Source organism: Sapajus apella, unplaced genomic scaffold (assembly GCF_009761245.1).
Source record: "Sapajus apella isolate SASKATOON/1434 unplaced genomic scaffold, GSC_monkey_1.0 scaffold3, whole genome shotgun sequence".
In the NCBI taxonomy this organism is placed as follows: domain Eukaryota; kingdom Metazoa; phylum Chordata; class Mammalia; order Primates; family Cebidae; genus Sapajus; species Sapajus apella.
This window is the reverse complement of record NW_022436943.1, coordinates 55,170,053-55,188,346: the sequence shown is the minus strand read 5'-3', so window position 1 is coordinate 55,188,346 and position 18,294 is coordinate 55,170,053. Positions and strand designations below refer to the sequence as shown.

General features: G+C 47.0%; 1 protein-coding gene across 1 annotated transcript in view; it reads left to right on the top strand.

The window, feature by feature from the left end:
* Positions 1–18,088, top strand: part of OC90 (otoconin 90) — a 35,547-nt gene extending 17,459 nt beyond the window's left edge. The window contains exons 6-14 of the mRNA XM_032247573.1: positions 1,822–1,934; positions 3,847–3,975; positions 4,178–4,219; positions 5,379–5,429; positions 8,033–8,086; positions 9,755–9,880; positions 10,867–11,038; positions 13,910–14,016; positions 17,537–18,088. Of these exons, the coding sequence (XP_032103464.1) occupies positions 1,822–1,934; positions 3,847–3,975; positions 4,178–4,219; positions 5,379–5,429; positions 8,033–8,086; positions 9,755–9,880; positions 10,867–11,038; positions 13,910–14,016; positions 17,537–17,832 (1,090 nt within the window). The 3' untranslated portion in view covers positions 17,833–18,088. The remainder of the gene's footprint in view (positions 1–1,821; positions 1,935–3,846; positions 3,976–4,177; positions 4,220–5,378; positions 5,430–8,032; positions 8,087–9,754; positions 9,881–10,866; positions 11,039–13,909; positions 14,017–17,536) is intronic.
* Positions 18,089–18,294: the final 206 nt, after the last annotated feature.

Sequence of the window (18,294 nt, the reverse complement as noted above, 5' to 3'; positions counted from 1 at the left end):
AAACAGTCCATGGAGCTAAGCTCAAAAGTCCGAACTTTTATCAGGGAACATCTGCCAAGACTCAGCTTCCTCATTGGTAAATGGGAATGAATATCTCATAATGTTCTTTTGAAAAGAGATAAGTAACTTGCTCAAGACAAGTCACTGGCAGTTGATAGCGCCAGGATTCAGGTCCTCTCAGGGTGCTGCCTGGGTAAGGTAAGGGCAGTGGATATTCACAACTCTTCCCTTTACAGCACTGGAGGGAGAGGCTTCCTCCCTAGCCCAGGGTCATATTCCGGCCACGGCCCTCCTTCCTTGGCCGGTCTGAGATATTGTTGAATTCCCCATGAATACAACAACACTGGGGAGCCTCCAGCACTCTCCTCAAGCCAGTACAGTTCTCCATTTACAACCAATGCTTGGCAAAGAATGTAGACTTCACTGGTTCTCACCTTTGCCTAGCTCTGACTTCCTTCTGTATGTAAACAGCTGAATATTTTCCCCAACCATATGCTGTGTCCATGTCCACACCTTGCTAGAGGCCTGACACATAGTAGATACTCTGCCAAATCAGGCCCTTGATTTGGGACTCTGCCACTAATTTGCTGTGTGACTTTGTAGAAGTCACTCACCCCCTCTGGGCCCCAAAGTTCTATTCTACGCAGTTGTGGGAAAGGTTGCTCATTCACACCACAGTGCTGCCCTTTGTATTCTTTTTAATAATGTTGTCTGAGATAATCCAAGCTGTTCTATGCAAAATTCTTGCCTGACTTCTAAGAGATTGGGTCCAGCTCATGACTTAATATTTGATCAGTTTCGTCACCTCAAGAACATGTGGGTTGATCTTTATCCTCTCTCTGTTGGCCATAAATGGCCATTTCAGACACCTCTCCTGGACACAAGAAGATGTAGATTACTTTTAAATGCAGACGCCACCTGTTCCATTAAGCTCCCTTGTGCATTGCAGGCAGACAGGGGTTCACATGCGGAATGGTGTAAAGGCCTGTCTTGCTGATGATCCACTTCTCCTTTCTGTTTCCAGCGTAGTTGCTTAGGTCTATAACCTTGATCCTGACGGCTTAAGGGTCACTTTATTTAAAGTTGTTGGCCTCTAAAAGGGCATTGGTCTCTCCTTCACTGGTCAGTTCAAGCAAGTGATAGAGGTGCACCTCCCACCACCAGCAAACAGGGATGGGACAGGAAGTCAGCTACTTCACAAGGCCAGGCAGGAGGAAAATTCATGTAGACTGGCAGCTGATATTTAGGACACTGGTTGGCTGCACAAATGGATGTGGTCAGTAATGGTGAGCAGTGACCCAAGGAGAGGCCAAGGATTTAGTGTCTAGATGAGGACCAGGACATGCCTCATTTTACCTTCTGCTGGGCCACCTTCCTACTAAGTCCTTAGGCTGAGATCCAGGACCAGTTTGCAACCAGCAAACGGCCATAGCCTGGGCAGGGGCAATCTGAAGCTTGTAAGATGGCAGATAGGAAAGTGAGTGTGTGTGTGTGTGTGTGTGTGTGTGTGTGTGCGTGTGCCCATACATGCATGTGCTGAGTGCGTTGAGCCCAACTGCAGATCCAAGAGAATATCAGCTGTTAAAAGATGCAAGCATTTTGAACTGGGAGGAGATATGAAGAGACAGGGCCAAGTGATCCTGTTCTAAGTGCCATTGTTTCTTTTATGAAGACAATAAAATCTTGAGTTTATGTTCAAATAAATAAATAAATAAAAACAGACCGCTGTCAGGAAACGTCCAGAGACACAGAAAGATCTTGAGCTGCCTGCCCTCCCTGTAACCCACACTCTCGTCCTGCCTCCTGTCCACCTTCCTGCAGCTGCTGCTTCCAGCACCGCAGGTGCTATGAGGAGGCCGCTGAAATGGACTGTCTCCAAGACCCTGCCAAGCTTAGCACAGACGTCGATTGTGTCGGGAAGAAGATCACGTGTGGTAAGCATCTCCAGGTGTCCCGAGGGCCTGAACCCAGAAATGACAGTACAGAGCCCCAACCTGGACCAGGCTGAGGGCATTGAGGCCCTTCCACATCGTCATCACCATTGGCAGCACTTAGAGACCCAAGGGGGCTGGATTGATGACCTTTGTATCCTGCATGGAGTAGATGTATAATAATGTTTTTGAGTTGAAATCATAGCTGATCAGCAAATTATTTGATTTGTGATTTTATACGTGTACAACCCTGAGATCTTGAGAAGGGCAAATTGTTTGCTACTTACACAATGTGCAACACTGAGGCAATCACTTAACTCCTCTGACCCTCAAAAGAGGAAGAAGCAACCTACTTCAGAGATTTGTTATGAAAAGTGAATTACACAATGCTTGTGACATGGTTAGCACAGGGACTGGCATATGTTAAGAACTCAGAGATGGACGTGAGGGTGGAAGTAGTGACGTGTGAATAAGGCTTGCATTGGTGGTTGTAAGAATCAGAAACATAGGTTCAAGTTTCAGCTCCCACCTTGTTTACTGTGTGACACCAGGAATTTTATTTCATGTCTCTAGACAACCCTGGCAGAGGTGGAATAGGCAAAGGCATGGGGTAAAGACAGAACACAGCATGTAGGGGGTCCTATGTTAGAGCCATACTTTATGTGTGTTTATTTGTGTCTATTACATGCCACAGGCTTATACACAGAAACTCTGATCTTCCTTATAACCCCATTAGATGGGGGCCATTGTTTACAGATTAAATAACTTGCCCAAAGTTACACAGCTGCAAAGGGGCAAAGCCGGGGTTTGAACCAAGATCCGACTAACACTCAAGTCTGTATAACATGGACTGGCTGGAGTATGGAGCACGAAGGAGGCATTGATGGGAAGAGGTGGATGTGACCCAGCAGGTGGGAGGCACATTGAACCTGGAAAACATGATTCATTCGTCCACCCAACATATATGTATTGTGCACCTACACCAGTGCAAGATGGTCATCTGTGCTGGGGATAGCCTGACCTTCTGGAATATCCTCACCATTGTCAGACACTGAAGATACCCAAAACAAATTGTATAGTATGTTAGAGAGGGCAAGAGCTCTGGAGGAAAATGAATCAGGGGAAAGGCCTGTGGAGGGAGGTGGGGGGATTCTCTTTAAATGGGAAGGTCAAGAAAAGCCTCCCTGAGACAATGGGAGTTGAGGGAGACTTAAAGAATGGGCAGGAAGTGGTCCTTGCTGGTATCTGGGAGAGGAGCAAAGCAGACAGAAGGAATAGCTCATGGATGGGCCCTGAGGCTTGAGATGCCGGGTGTGATTGAGAAATAAGGGAGCAGTGAGACACAAATGGGGTGATTAGGAGGGAGTGGAAGAGTTTGCGATCTGAGAAGGAACAGGGACTGTGGGTGGGGAGACCAATCATGTGACTTTTCCTAGGTGACAGTGAGACATGTAGGTTGAGGTGGGAAGATGCTGGAAGGTTCTGCACAGAATAAAGGCATGGTTGGACCTAAGTTTCTAAAGGATTGCTCTGACTCCTGGATGAGAGTAGATTGGGCAGCAGGGCAGAAGCAGGCGGGGTAGTGGGGAGGCCACTGACATAACCACGGATGGGACCACAGGGAGTCAGCCCAGTGCGGTAGATTGGAGGTGTGGCAATGTGGTCAGACTCCATGTTGAAAGTGGAGCCAATAGAATTGCTCGCTTCACTGGGTGCAAGTGTGGGAGGGGAAGCGTGGGTACGGGCCTGGTTTGGGTCCACACAGCTGAAGAGATAGAGCTGACATGAATGAGATGGACATTGCAAGGGGAGTGGGTTTTTGGCAGGGGAGATGGAGAACTCAGCCTTGGAGCTTGCATTACCTCTTGAGATCGAAGTGAGATCTTTCCAGCCGGCTGTGCCTTGCTCTGTGCAGAGTCCAAGGACCACTGTGAGCACCTGCTGTGTACCTGTGACAAGGCTGCCATAGAGTGCTTGGCTCGGTCCAGCCTCAACTCTTCCCTGAACCTTCTGGACACCTCCTTCTGCCTGGCTCAGACTCCAGGTAGGAAGAACCTGGCTGCATCAGCCATGGGGATGAGGGTCTGGACTGGAGCTGGTTTGGGACCAATCATTGCTGCATGTCTCTAGATGCCAAGTCCGGCATCTTCAAATTTTCCCTCACACCCACTGCTCGCAACAGACTTGCCAGTGTGTGTGTGTGTGTGTGTGTGTGTGTGTGTGTGTGTGTGTGTGTGTGTTTTCAGAGACAACCGTCAAGGAAGAGCTGACAACACTTCTGCCCAAAGGTAAGGCCTCCCAGGGATGCTGCCTCCTGAACCACAAGGGCCCAGATGCTGTTGGGAGCCTGTGGATACACCTCCTCCACCAGGCCTACCTTGCCGGAGCTGGAGTGACCGTGACACTGGATGTGGCCCTAGCTTCCCTGGCTGGGAGATGTGTTACTTCTGATAAACTCAATTCAAATGCCCAATGGCAAATGACTCTAGTGCAAACTCAGCCCTAAGCTTTGTGGACAGGTGTGAATTCAATTCACTGTGGATGTAGACCCCAAGTTCATTCTCTGCCCTTTCTCACTCTAGAGTCAGAGCCCTGGTATGTAGCGTGACTGGGACAAGACGTAGTGCTCAGTGGAGTGAGGTCCCTCCTCGCTAAGTAAGCTCCCGGCCGCCGCAGTCTCCCAGGGGCACACCCATTGCCTCTCCTCTCCCTTCCCCCCTTTCACCATGCACTCTCCAGAGCCCGCAGCTTGGCTCCAACAGAGGCCCTTTGAAGAGGACGCCGCTTTTCACATGTCTCTTTTCAGAACAGGGCAGGCTCTTACTAACTGTACGCTGAACTAAGCAAGTGATGATTCCTAATCCAAAATATGGATCTTGCCAAAAACGGGATTCATGTTTATGCCTGCCTCTCCTTGTTCACCAGTTTCCATGATCTCTCAGTCCCAACACCTTTTGGCACCTGGGGATGAGAAGTCCGAGATACACCTCATGTACATGTGCATGAGTGTGAGTGCACGTGCATGAGCGTGTATGGCTGTGTGCATATGTGCCTGTCAGATCTCTGTATCTTCTGAGTCCAGCGGTCTTTTTATTCTCAGCCACTGTGGCTCCCTTTGGAACAGAAGTCTCCTCAAGCTGGGATACCTTTGGGGTTTTGAGATCTTTCATTGCCCTCAGCCAGGATCTGGACCTGAGCCCAGCAGTGGCTGTGCCCCCTCCTGACCTGGGATCTTGCAGGGCACCCTATGTTCTGGAAGGAGCAACAGAGGCAAGGGACTCCTAAGACAGGATGAACAGTTCTTAGCAACTGCTTTCTCAGCACCTTTCCCCTTGGGTCAGCAATCCTGTCTCCTTTGAGACTGAGTCAGTTCTCCTTTGAGACCCTGTGCTTGGTTTTGACACTGTGTTGCATTAGTCACTGCTATTCAGAGCTCTCTTCTCCCAGTGGTTCCTGTGGAGACCACAGACAGCGGCCTGACAGCACTTTCAGGAGAAGGTGAGCCAAAGGGGGCTGGCGTGGAACCCAAAAACACACAATGAGAGTGGGGAGGTGCTACACACTTTTAAACAACCAGATCTTGCAAGAACTCCCGGTCATGAGAACAGCACCAAGAGAACGGTGTTAAACTATTCGTGAGAAATTCGCCCCCAGGATCCAATCACTTCCTATCAGGCCCCGCCTCCAACATTGGAGATGACATTTCAACATGAGATTTGGGTGGGGACACAGATCCAAACTACCTTAGTTAATATTTCAGGCTTTGTGAGCCATAGGGTCTCTATCACAGTTGCTCAACTCTGCTACTGTAGCACAAAAGCAGGCACAGACAGCCCCTAAATTAACACGAGTGGCTGTGTTCCAATAAAACTTTATTTACAAAACAGGCTGAGAGCTGGTCCATCATTTACTAATCCCTGAAAGGGGATAATCACATCTATCTTTAGGGTGGCATAAGGATTAAATGAGAGTGAGCATGGGGAGATTCTAGACCAGTATCTTCTCGCAGGTGTGGCTATAAAAAACAGCACACACTATCAAATCATAGGCTGGATACTGGACAGCTTGCTTAAGATACATAATCTCATTTAATGCTCATACAACGCTATGGAATAATTGCTACAGCCTCCGTTTTAAGACAGGCTATTGAGATTCAGAGATGAATTGTCTAAGATGCAGAGCTGAGTGGCAGAGCTGTGATGAGAGGCTTTTTCCTTCCAGACTAAATGCTCTCTTAAGCTGCCTTCCCACAGGCGAACCGAGGGGAAACAATGGCCCTTCACCCCCGAAGGTTGCATTTGCCAGTCTTTGTGCCTAAACACAGGCCTGGCTCTAGTCTAGTCCGTTTTCTACTGAATTGAGACCTTGCTGAACACCACGGTGCAGCCGTATTCCCTGATCAGATCACCCTAAGCCTCCTCTCTTCCATCCTTTGCTCCCAAATCTGTTTCCTCTGTTTGACTTTGGCACCCAGCTAGATCAAGCATTGAAGTCGGGTGATTTCTCTTCACAGTGGCTGCAGAGACTGAAGCTGACAGACTGACCACACTCTCAAAGACAAGTAAGCAGAAGGAATTTGGAAAAGGACAGCCTGGAGTCCAGTGGACAAATATTTCAAATATCTAAATATCTGTGCTCAGTCCTGTGATCACTTCTCAGAGGAACCTGAAAGAAATATTGTTATACCCATTTTACAGAATATGTAGGAAGCTGAGGCTCAGGGAGAGTAAAATTTGCAAGCAAGTAACTTGGTGGACTGTTCTCTGATCCCAGACTTCAGGCTGTAAAACTGTTTCCTTTCCTTTATACAATAGTGGCTCATAGAGAACACTGCCTCACCTAGAAATACCTAGGGCAAAATTTCATCAGCAGAGTTAACCTAACCATTTACTCTGTTTGTGTAAATAACCATGGATCCTTTATTAACAAGCACACATAGATGGTAATTATTTACCAATTACTTAGAATGAATAAGTAAGAAAGTGGATTCTTTGGTTAACAGGCAGTGACCTTGTTGAGGGACTCTGATGTGTCAGCATATCATTCCCAGGCCCCTCACAAACATCCTCTGAGTTAGTCTTCCCTGGTCCTTGGAGGCCTATCCCCATTTGACAGATAAACAAGAAGCTCTGAGAGGTAGAGTCATTTGCCCAGGGTGGTTCAGCTTGGTAGTCCTTTTGTTCTGAGTCTCTAGGTTTTGCTTTTGAATAGAACAATCTGTCCCGGTTTAGAATGGTCCAGAATCTCCCTCTTTAATGGCGCATTTGTGTCCGTATCAGTCAACTTGAAAGCCAGGTTTTCAGAGAACACCAGCATAGTCTTGATCTTCGAGCACATACAACTTAAGGCAGTTTCTGTCCTTCCACATAACTTTTTGTCAGCATCTCCAGCATTTTCTTGTGGCACGGCCAGAAGTGAAATAGTAGTCTTGCCTAGTGGTTAAGCATACAAACTTCAACCAGGCTGCCTGGGTTTGCAGCCACCTCCTAGCTCTGGGACCTTAGAAAAGGAACCTAACTTTTCTGTGTGTTTCCTTTCTCATCTCTGAATAAGGGTAAGCATAGAGCCAACTCAAGGGGTTGTAGTAAGTTAATTCAAAAAGCCCTTGCTGCCTTACCCAGCATGGAGTAGGAGCTTGATCACTGTCAAATAATGGTAACAACAAATTCGGTTTACAGAGAAACTGAGGATCAGTGGTTTTCCTGGAGTCACATAGCAAACAACCTCAACCACGCAATCTGCTGTCTCTGTACGGCAATGCTCCTCTGTTCCAAAATGCACTTTACTTTTAGTTTTTTTTTCCCTTAAATTCTAAAGAAGCTGTAATTCCCAAAGTATTTGAACCGACTCACCTGCTTCCAGCCTGACAAGCTGCGGCTGCATTTGCCAGCAAGCCTGTATCTGGGGGGTTCCTTCTGGCTCAGCAGCAGCCCTGCTCTCACCAGCTCTTCCAGAAAATCTCATGGTGGGAGGTGGGCCAGGGGCAGAGTGAAGAGCACATGGCCACCTGCCTGTGTGCAATGGGTGGGAAGCGCTTCTGGAAACCCAGGTGGGACGGCCTGGGGTGGATGCTCACCCTGTCTCTCTTCTTTGGGGAACAGAGGCAGGCCACGATCAGGAAGGCGTGGAAGCTGCTAGGGCTACATCCCCTCCAGGTAAGCACACTGGGCTCTGCCTGCCTATGTTCATGTCATTGTCCTTGAAGCATTTATGACATCAACTGGATTCCAGATGAGATGCAGTGTGAGTAGTCAGCATGGGAGGTGAGAGGGGCAAGAATCAGAGGCATTTATTTCCCAGTGGGGCAGTTGGCCCAGGCAGGGTGATTAACACCAAGTGCCCTGCTCTAAATAAAGTGAGGGGATCTCAAGTTAGATTGGCACCAATAATCAAGAAAGTTCTTCCTCAGGAGGGCTACTGGCTATTCAGACTCAACAGAGAGCAGACACTGGGCTCTGGGAGGTCCTTTGGCTTATAGAACATTCCAGATGGAGACTCTTAACCCCGGATTAGACGTATGGCTATTTTCTCATTCACTGAGCATGGGAGGTCCTTTGGCTTGTAGAACATTCCACATGGAGGGTCTTAACCCTGGATTAGATGTATGACTATTTTCTCATTCACTGAGCAGTTCTGATAGCTACTACTGACGATTTCCTAATTGCTAGACATTAACTAGAAGGATTATTCAAATACTAAAAGAGGTAATATTAGTATAATTTTACAAATGGAGAAATTAAGATTTAGAGAGGTAAAATTTGCCTGGGGTTATCATCTGTATGTAGCTAAGCTAAAACCCAAACTCACCCCTCTTTAATGCTAACTCATGAAGTCTTTCCACTCTACTACACTGACTAGGTGAGTTTCCAGCAGTCAGGAACATGATAGAAACTAGGTAACTTGCTTCTATTTGTGGGATTGGAGAACTGGGCAGGATGCTAAACCTAGGAGACAGAGATTGCAACAGGGCTTTAGTCTCATAGGAGCTGGAGTAAGAGGAGGTAGATGACCAGATGCACAAAGCAAACCAATACAGTGAATTTGGCGAAATACTGCAATCCAGTGAGCACAAAGATGCCAGACCTTACCCAATACTCTGGGAACTGAGTGTAGGTCAGCAGATTGGTGGGGCTGAGCCTGCCGCTGTTCCCTGTACTGGGAAGGCTGGAGATTTGTCCTGTGGGTGGGAGACTTTGCTGCCTCCAGCTAAAAGGGCAGGTGAGACTGACACATCAGAGCAAAGGGAGATCCAGAGAGAGTACCAGGCAGAAGGCAAGAGATGTGATGGTGAGGAAGGTAGGGCCATGTCACAGGTAAGGCTTGCAGGCCACAGGAAGGACCTTGCACTGAATTCTGCAAATAATGAGAAGCTGTTGCTGCAGTTGAACAAAGAAATAGGGGGTTCCAGGAGTTGTTTGGCTTGCCTACCTTGCTGTGTACTATGAGTTGCCTTAATTTCTCCACCAGTTTCTTTACCTCTTCACTTGCTGTGAGCACCATAAAGGCCCTTCACTGAGCAGGCATGGATAGCAAACGTAACACAAACACGAGCCTGGGGGCCTCGGCAGTCCTCATCCCTGGAATGCCATCCAGGTGGTCTAGCACAGGCTCCTAATGGTGTTAAGGTTATTGTAGAAAATTTGCAAATTCTCATGTAGAATTCATGGATCCCTAAGAATCTGCCTAGATAGCTGCAAACCCAGTTTGAGGGAACTTCTCCTAACGCTTTGGTGTTCTGTTTGCATTTGGCTTTGGTGTGTCCATATGCAAATCTCTGCTTTAGCCACTTTTTGAATCTGAACCATGAAGTTTTTCATTTTCAGGATCTGCAGAGATAGTGGCAACAAGGGTTACAGCTAAAGTTGTAACCCTTGTCCCTGCTGGCATTCAATCTCTGGGGCTGGCAGTGTCATCTGTTGAAAATGGTCCGGAGGAGACAACTGAAAAAGGTGAGCGGAAGCAGTGTCCGTCCTCTCCACTGCTGGGATCTTTTGGTTAGGCTGTGAACAATCACCGTGGGCCGCCTTTTCACACTGTGACCTTCTCATGGGGGTGTAACTAGAAGACATCATTTTCTACTGACTGGAAGAGCACGTTGAGGCTCAGAGGAGATGTAAGCTGCCTGTAGTCACTCAGACACTGGGAGGCTGAGCCTGGGGGAGGAGCCACAGTCTTCTGAGCTCCTGACCTCATGCTGCCACCACTCTTACTGACCCAGAGGGAAACAGCTTGGCATTGTCCACATCCTGATTTATTGGAAAGAATGAAGCACTTTGGTTTTGATCATCTTCCCCCTTTGTCTCTCTTCCCTCTGATGCCTTAAAAAAGGCCCTACACCTGTAAGGAGCCAGAGCTTGTTGGGCACACAGAGGAGGGGCTTTGTTAATATATGGGTATGTACTCCATGGTGTCCAATGCAGAGCTATGGAGAAAGCTGCATTTGAGATTTGTGGACAGAGGAGGAAGGGTGGAAGCAGGAGAAATAGAGACAGAGAAAGAGATGGGTGTGGGCAGCTGGAGAGGCAAAGGAAAGAAACGCAAGCCTGGCCAGGTGTGCTAACCTGATGCCACCAGAAAGCCTCAGAGTTCAGCCAGGACACTCCCAGGATGCCAGGTCTATTCAGTAATAAGACATGGCCCCAAAAAGCACTTCGGATCCTGACAAGTCTCCATCCCATGGGGGGATTTAATAAGGAGTCTCATAGAGCATTAGAAGCCTAGAGAGAAAAGACTTGCTCTCTGAAATATAATGCATCCGAGCAGGGGATGAGCCATAACAGCTTTCCCAGAAGAATGGCTAGCCAAGCAGTAGGACATGGGGTTTTCTCGCGTGACCTAGAATTGTCCACATACAACGTGGAAGCTCACATGGCCTTCCTCTTGCGACGGCTGCCCTGACGCTCCTTGCTCTCCTGACAATTCCTGTTCCTTTCAGCCTGTGACAGATTCACCTTCCTGCACCTGGGAAGTGGGGACAACATGCAGGTGATGCCACAGTTTGGAGAGATGCTTTTTTGTCTGACGTCCCGGTGCCCGGAGGAATTTGAGTCTTATGGCTGTTACTGTGGACAAGAAGGAAGAGGCGAGCCAAGGGATGCCCTGGACAGGTATGGAGAGCAGAGGTGATGGCTCTGGCGTGGTAGTGCTGATGCTGTCTGCACCAGGGAGTAGTGAGAGCCCTCCTGGGCACCAGACTGAGCCTTGGGCTTCACTCAAAGCTTGGTGCACACAGTAGCTCACTTAGGAAGCTCCTCAGCATCATAGACACATTTTCCTGGTGAGCAGCTGAGGCTCAGGAACTGAGTTGTTTGAGGTTGTTCACCTAGGAAAAGGCAGAGCCAGACAGATCCACATCTTTTGATCTGGGGTCCTTGAGCCCTTTCAGTACTTTGACAAATACGGTCCAGCTACCTCAAAAGGGCCAATCTGCAAATACCCTTCAAATGACCCCAAGTCTGCCTATTTTGCAATGACCAACAAGTAGAATTGAGGTCACCACTTGGTTTTTCCTACAGAAAGCCACATTAAAATTAGCTTCTCAACACCTTGTAAGTGTAACTGCTAATTTTTCTATCTACCGCTCTTGAGAGAATTTTCATTGACCTCACACACTCATTAATTTATTCATTCATTTAAATATGCATTCAACCATACCTCTTGAGCTTTTTCTGTGTGCCAGGCACCATGCTAGGTGGCACAGATACAAGAATGATTCAACCTTTACAAAGCAGAATAAAACAAACTGCTTTCGCCTCATAGAAGCACATATGGTGAAAGAGATGAACAATTAAACAAAAGTACTACCCGACATAATAAATACAGCAGGGTAAACAAAGGAAGCCATGGAGGACTTAACCTGCATTTGAGGAATTTTCTGAAAGTGGAGTTGATCAAGTTTAAAGACTGCACATGGGGACAGCCCCAGTCCACGGTCAAGGAACAGACCTGCATTCAGAAGGCGCATGTCCTTCTCGGATGGTATGGTTGCCAAAGCAAAATCAGCAACTATTGATGAATTTTAAAAGCACAAAAAGACAAAGCTTGTTGTAGCTAACACAAAGGGCACAGTGATAGGGAAGGAATATGGAGCATGTCAGCTGCAGATTGGATGTCTGGGTGGCTGTATTTTATCTCTTCCCTGCCTCTACTTTTCAGCCATCCTGGCTTAATTATCCATCTCTGAGATTTTCAGTGAAGGAAATCCAGGCTCTGCTGATCAGGAAATCAAAACTTACCTCCCACCAGGGGACCCTAAAGAAGTTTTTACTCTAGCAAAGTTTATGTCACACTGTGGAGTCATAAGCATGTTTACATTCTGAGGTTCAACCATATGCCTGCTGCTCTCCACAGCAGAGGACAATTTAAATAGTGTCCAGGTTTTTGAGTGTATAGCTCTCAATGAGACAAGGCGACCAATAGAAACATAGCTAGCAGCAATTTGTGCATTCTGTTGAACCCCTTTGGAAAAAAGTGGAGATAATTTTGAAGGTGTTTCCTGATGACTGACCATATAAATATAAAATTTGACCAGTCGGTCAGGTAAGTTGTGATATGGCTATTTGACATCTGTAGAAAGAAACTGAAAAACTCAAAGTCACAGGAGAAAACTCTTGACTAAGGAAGAGTTAGTCAAACGGATATAATTTTCTACAAGAATGTATTTTCAAGACTACCTATACTATACATTATGGACGATTTCAGTGATTTTATGAATATTTTGATTTGCATATGATTTCTGATTCGCTCATTAACTTTAGATTTCAACTATTGTGTCAATCATCCACCCCTCCCATCCCTGCCAGACACACACACAAGATTATGTGGCTCTTTTGTGCTAACAGCTGAAGGAGGCAGACACCTCTAGCTGGTGGCTATGTGAGCATATGGGGGATTGTTCCTCTGATTGCTAGCAATGTGGAAAAGTCAATAAGCAGATAATTGGTTGAGAAGAGGTGCAGCAAAAAAGCCACAAGAGGCTATGACTTATCCCTGCTGGAGCTGTGGCCTCCCAGACAGAGTGAGAGTTATGAAAGAAAGGGGAGAATCGAAAGGGAGTGTCTGGGGAGCATTTGTAGCTCTCTATTGGCTGAGGCCATCCCAAGTTTCTGAAGGATGTCCACCTGGCAAGCGGGGACACTTGCGAGTCCGTATCAGCCCAGATGGATGGAATATATTTCCATTTTCCTATATTTGCAAGCTCCTGGTCTATGCTGGACACTTTTCTAGATGCAGATCTTTATTTATGCTCAGGATAGTTACTCTGCTCTTTTTTAAGGCTAGGGACAAATGACAGTGCACTGTGGATGTGAGATTAACTCTTCTATGTCAAAGGTTGGAGGGATTAAGGTTACTGCTAGTCCATATGTTACCTTTGTATAAATTTAAAAAGGTACTCCTTCCTCAAGACTCCATTTCCATCTGCTAAAAATTATTTAAATAAATACGTAAATAACCTATGTTTGCCATGAACAGTTACAATAAAAATACAAAAACAATGTGGGGTTTTTTTGCTTTTTTTTTAGACTGAGTCTCACTCTATAGCCAGGCTGACCTCTGCCTCCCAAGTTCAAGTGATACCCCTGCCTCAGCCTCCCTAGTAGCTAGGACTACAGGCACGCGCCACCATGCCCAGCTAATTTTTTTGTATTTTTAGTAGAAAAGGGGTTTCACCATGTTGGCCAGGATGGTCTTCATCTCCTGACCTCGTGATTCACCTGCCTCAGCCTCCCAAAGTGCTGAAATTACAGGTGTGAGCCACCACGTCCAGCCTTAAAAACATTTAATAGGACACATACAGTATGATTAATGTTGCCTTTGTGCAGTATACAATGTGTATATGCGTCAGCCCTGTGTGCACTGGAAAGGAGGCACTGGCTTCCCTGGCTACTACAGGGCATGTGGAAGAAGCACGTCATGCTTGAGGGGATTCCTGTGGAAGCTGGGAGCCCTGGGAAGTAAAGGGTTTTCCTTGGTCTTAGGTGCTGCTTGTCCCATCGCTGCTGCTTAGAGCAAGTGAGAAGGCTGGGCTGCCTGATGGAGAGGCTTCCTCGGTCACCGGTGGTGTGTGTGGATCACAAGCCCAAGTGTAAGTGCTGTTGGTTGCACAGTGAGTTGTTATTTCATTCAGGTTAGCATTGTGAGTGTAGCTCAGACTTGCGGATGCTTTTTCAGACACTTCTTCATCTGTACTGTGACTTAATACTCTTTTTTAACGTTGGGGCGCGTGTATTACCATACTTTTTCCACTGATGAGGAGGTTCACTGTCAAGGGGCTGAGCCGCCTAAGTCACAGAGTTGGTGATGAGCAGACTAACACAAATAGCCCAAGCTTATTGATTTTTAGCTCGTGATATGTGTTGACAGAGTTAATCCTCACAAAAGTCTCACGAAGTAGCACCATTATTCTCCCCATTTAGCAGATAAGGCAACTGAGGCCCAAGATCACACAGACAGAAATAAGTGGGAGAATTGGGACTTAAAATGTAAAGTTGTATCACTTCAGACCTAAAGCTGATTCTTCACTATATCAGTGAGTTTCTATTTTTACTTTTTCTAAGAAGCAGAGTCCTTTTCCCAAGGGAGATCTAAGGAATACTATTTTAAAAGGGGGACTGGCTCTGGCTGTAGAGTGAGGTGTGCCTGCAGCTCCACGTCTCCCTATGGTGGAAGCCAGAGGCTCCTCTGTATCCCTTCAGGCCCTCAGGGGAGGACCACTCTGAAAACTGCAATCCCCATGACCAGCCCCCATGACAGCAAATGGAGACTTGCTATAGAACTAACTTCAACAGCATTCTCCAGCTCCGTTTCCTCATTCACTTCAGTGGATGAATTTCCCTTATGTTTTGCCGTTTAAAAGGAAACACTTCACCTAGAATTTCCCAGGGGCCCTGTAAGAGTTGGTTCTCATTTTCATATTTGTCAGGGGAGGCCCCCTGGGTGGACCTTCCATCCGTCTCCCTCCTCTATACAACCACAGCGCGGTGCAGAGACCGCCATGTCATCTTGCCTTGTACAATCATGCATGTCTGCCACATCCTAGGAGCTTTGTGCTTACATATCACTCTCTCATTCATTCTTCTATTATCCACTTAAAGAACAAACCTTCACCAAGAACCAGGAAAACAATGAACTTTCATGATCCTTGCCTCAAACTGCTCACGGCTTGGAGGGAAGAGATGTAGGCAAGCAACTATTCTAATACCATGTAGTATGTGCTAACAGGTATCATTGGGCCCTGGGAATGCTGGTAAAGGCATTTAAGTCAAGGGTATGACAGTGAGAACAGGAAAAATTGGAAAAATTCAAAAGAGGTGTGAGGTGAGATTTAACACGTTCCCAGTTGGTCATGGGCATGAATATTCCAAGCAAAGAGAAAAGGGAAAAATGGTGGCATTTGGGGAATGCTGGGCAGCTTAGGGACAACCAAGCTGTGGTTCTGTATTGCTGGAACAGAAAGTGGAAGTGGGAGGCTGGTTGTCGTGCACGGTGAAGGTGGAGAGATAGACAGGTGCTAGATCATGAAGTCAAAAAACCTACTTGCAAGGCTGAAGCATCTCAATTTTTTCCTATAGGGGATGAGGAGCTAAGGGAGGGTCTAGAGCACATGAGTTGTCATATGGTGCAATCGTGCCGGGAGGTCTCCCCTGCTGGGCTGAAGCCTTGCTCTCCGTTCCTCCAACATCACAGAATCCAGGAACACTGCATCTGAAGGTTGAACTAATTCAGAGCTCCAGCAAACCAGTTCTGACCCTCTGTAAGATTTAAGCATAGCCTCCTATACCAGATGCCAGGTATTAGTTGATGAGAAATGAAGGCATCTCAAATCCTGTCCTGTGCTATCATAAAACAAATGCAGGAGGAAGGACAACGTGGCTCCGGGGAACAGGGCCTCTGCATAGCTCCACTTTGCTCCCACACTTGGTGTATTTGCTTGCTCTTCTTGTCACTTCCTGCTGCTGAAATGCAACCAGCATGTCTAGGGCTGACGTGGAGACCGATTTAGGAGGCTTGGAAGGTCTGTGTGGCATGTGATAGGAAAAAATCTGGTTGATGAACACTTCAAAGTAGGATTAGATGCAAAAAGATATCCCTTAGCTTCATTGAAAACCACAGATAACAGGGATACTATTTGTAGAAAGCTTATCTATGTCTAGCACCTTCAAAGATATTATTTCATTTGAGTCACACCACTCCCACTGCATGCGACTCATATATTGAAAAAAATAGGGTTGGTTTGCCAGATCTAGCAAATAAAAATACGTGATGCCCAGTTAAATTTGAAATTCAGATAAGCAATGAATATTTTTTTGTATGAGTATGTCCTAAACGGACACACTTTCAAACATATCAACAGAAATTCAAATTTAACTGGTCATCTGTATTTTATCCGGCAATGTAAATGATGAATGGGGAAATTCTGGCCCAGAGAAGGAAGAAGTAACAGTCAAATCTAACACATACTTCCTGAGCACTAACTTGGGAATTACTTGTCAAGATCTGAGTTAGGTGCTCAGACTCTGCTCTGTCAGCAAAGTTCTCTGTCCAGCAGTGTTACCGGCAGCGAGTCCAGGCAGGCTCTGCAGCCCTTGGTCCTTATCTTCTTGGGAGAAAGAATTCTGCCAGAAGACGGAATACATCTACGGCAGAAACAAGAGTTTACTGAAGCAAAGTAAAGTACACTTGGAAGGGACCAAGCAGGCAACTCAAAAGATCTGAGTGTCCTGCCTGATGGTTGGCTCAGGGCTCTAAAAGATTTACTGTTTCCTGTCTTTTTCCCCTGATTTCTTCCTCTCATCCCTCCCCCTGGGCAGGCTGTTGGCTAATCACCGCATGCACAATGACTTGTCAGTATCTAGGAGGAGCCGCGGGCCCTCTTTGCTGGTTGAAGTTATGTGCATACTCTCTTAGGGCAATTTCCCCTCACTGACCTAGCACCCACAGAAGAAGGCCATATATGGATCAAATGCTGCCGTTTTTCCTCTTACTGTGCATACCTGGACATGTCCCCAGAGGAAGGTCAAATGTACCATCTTAAGTTTTTATTAGGAAGTTGCCCACAAGCTCAACATGTCTCCTGTTTGTTAGGAAACTTTCTCCTCCCTGTTGCCAGCTGCCTTACAATTACCCGACAGTCACTTGACAGTTGCCTGATACTCTCTGGGGCTCTAGCCTTCCCTGCTCATATCTACCTATCTACCTTCTCTAACAGCAGGAGTAAAAAATGGAGATATAAACAGAAAATGACTGTGCAATGAGATTAACACATAACCTACAGAGACAGAAAAAAACACGAAGTGGGGTTCCATGGGAGCCCGCAGGAAAGACACTTCCCTTAGCCTGGTGGCTCAGGAGAACTTTCTGTAGGAGGGGAAGCCAGCCTAGTCTTGACCGACAGGTAGGCACCCGTTGAGAGCATTCCTGGCAGAGGGATCATTCCTAGCAGGAAGAGAAAGTTGGAAAATTACCAGCCACGTGAGGTGGACACCCTGAGGGTATGTGGACGATGGGGAGGAAGGAGAAGGGCTGAGGGGTGGCCAGGTCTGTGGAGGCCTCCCAGTGCTATCCTCAGAGGTCTCATGTCTCCTACTCTGCTCTTTCCTTCTAAGGCGAGGGCCAAAGCCTGTGTGAGAAGTTGCTCTGTGCCTGTGACCACACGGCAGCTGAGTGTATGGCCTCTGCCTCATTTAACCAAAGCCTCAAGTCCTCAAGCAGACTTGGGTGCCCCGGGCAGCCAGCATCCTGTGAAGACAGTCTGCATCCTGTGCCCGCAGCCCCCACCCTGGGCTCCAGCTCTGAGGAGGACAGCGATGAGGCTTCTCCCCAGGAAGACCTCAGCAGAGCCAGGAGGTTTCTGCGGAAGTCACTGGGTCCCTTGGGCAGCAGGCCCATCCATGGAAGATAGATACGCAGAGAAAATGGTCAACACCCTCAGTAGTGTGACTCCTGCTCTCCTTCACCTCTTTAGCTCTCAGCCTCCTCTGTCCCTTGGGGTCTCCTTCCCTTCCTTTAACCCAAAGGCTGGGAGGGAACAGAGGCCATGAGCCCTGTCCGTGCATCATCAGCTGTGGTCCCCACACAGGCCAGTGTGTACTTGGAGAAGGCAGACCACTATGCTCCTGTAGTGCACTGTGCAAACTCAATAAATACTCCAATCAACATGTTCTGATTGTTTTGCTTTTAAAAAATGTTTACATACTTTCTTATGAGTAGATTGTAAAAGTGAGATCGAGACAATGGAGGAAAAAGATATCTCAACTCCCTAATCACTGAAAACTACTTCTCCTTTTCTTAAAAAAAGAAATAGAAGAGAGCATATTGTATCAGTCTTATGAGATGACCCGTGGGCCACCAATAACTCACAAAT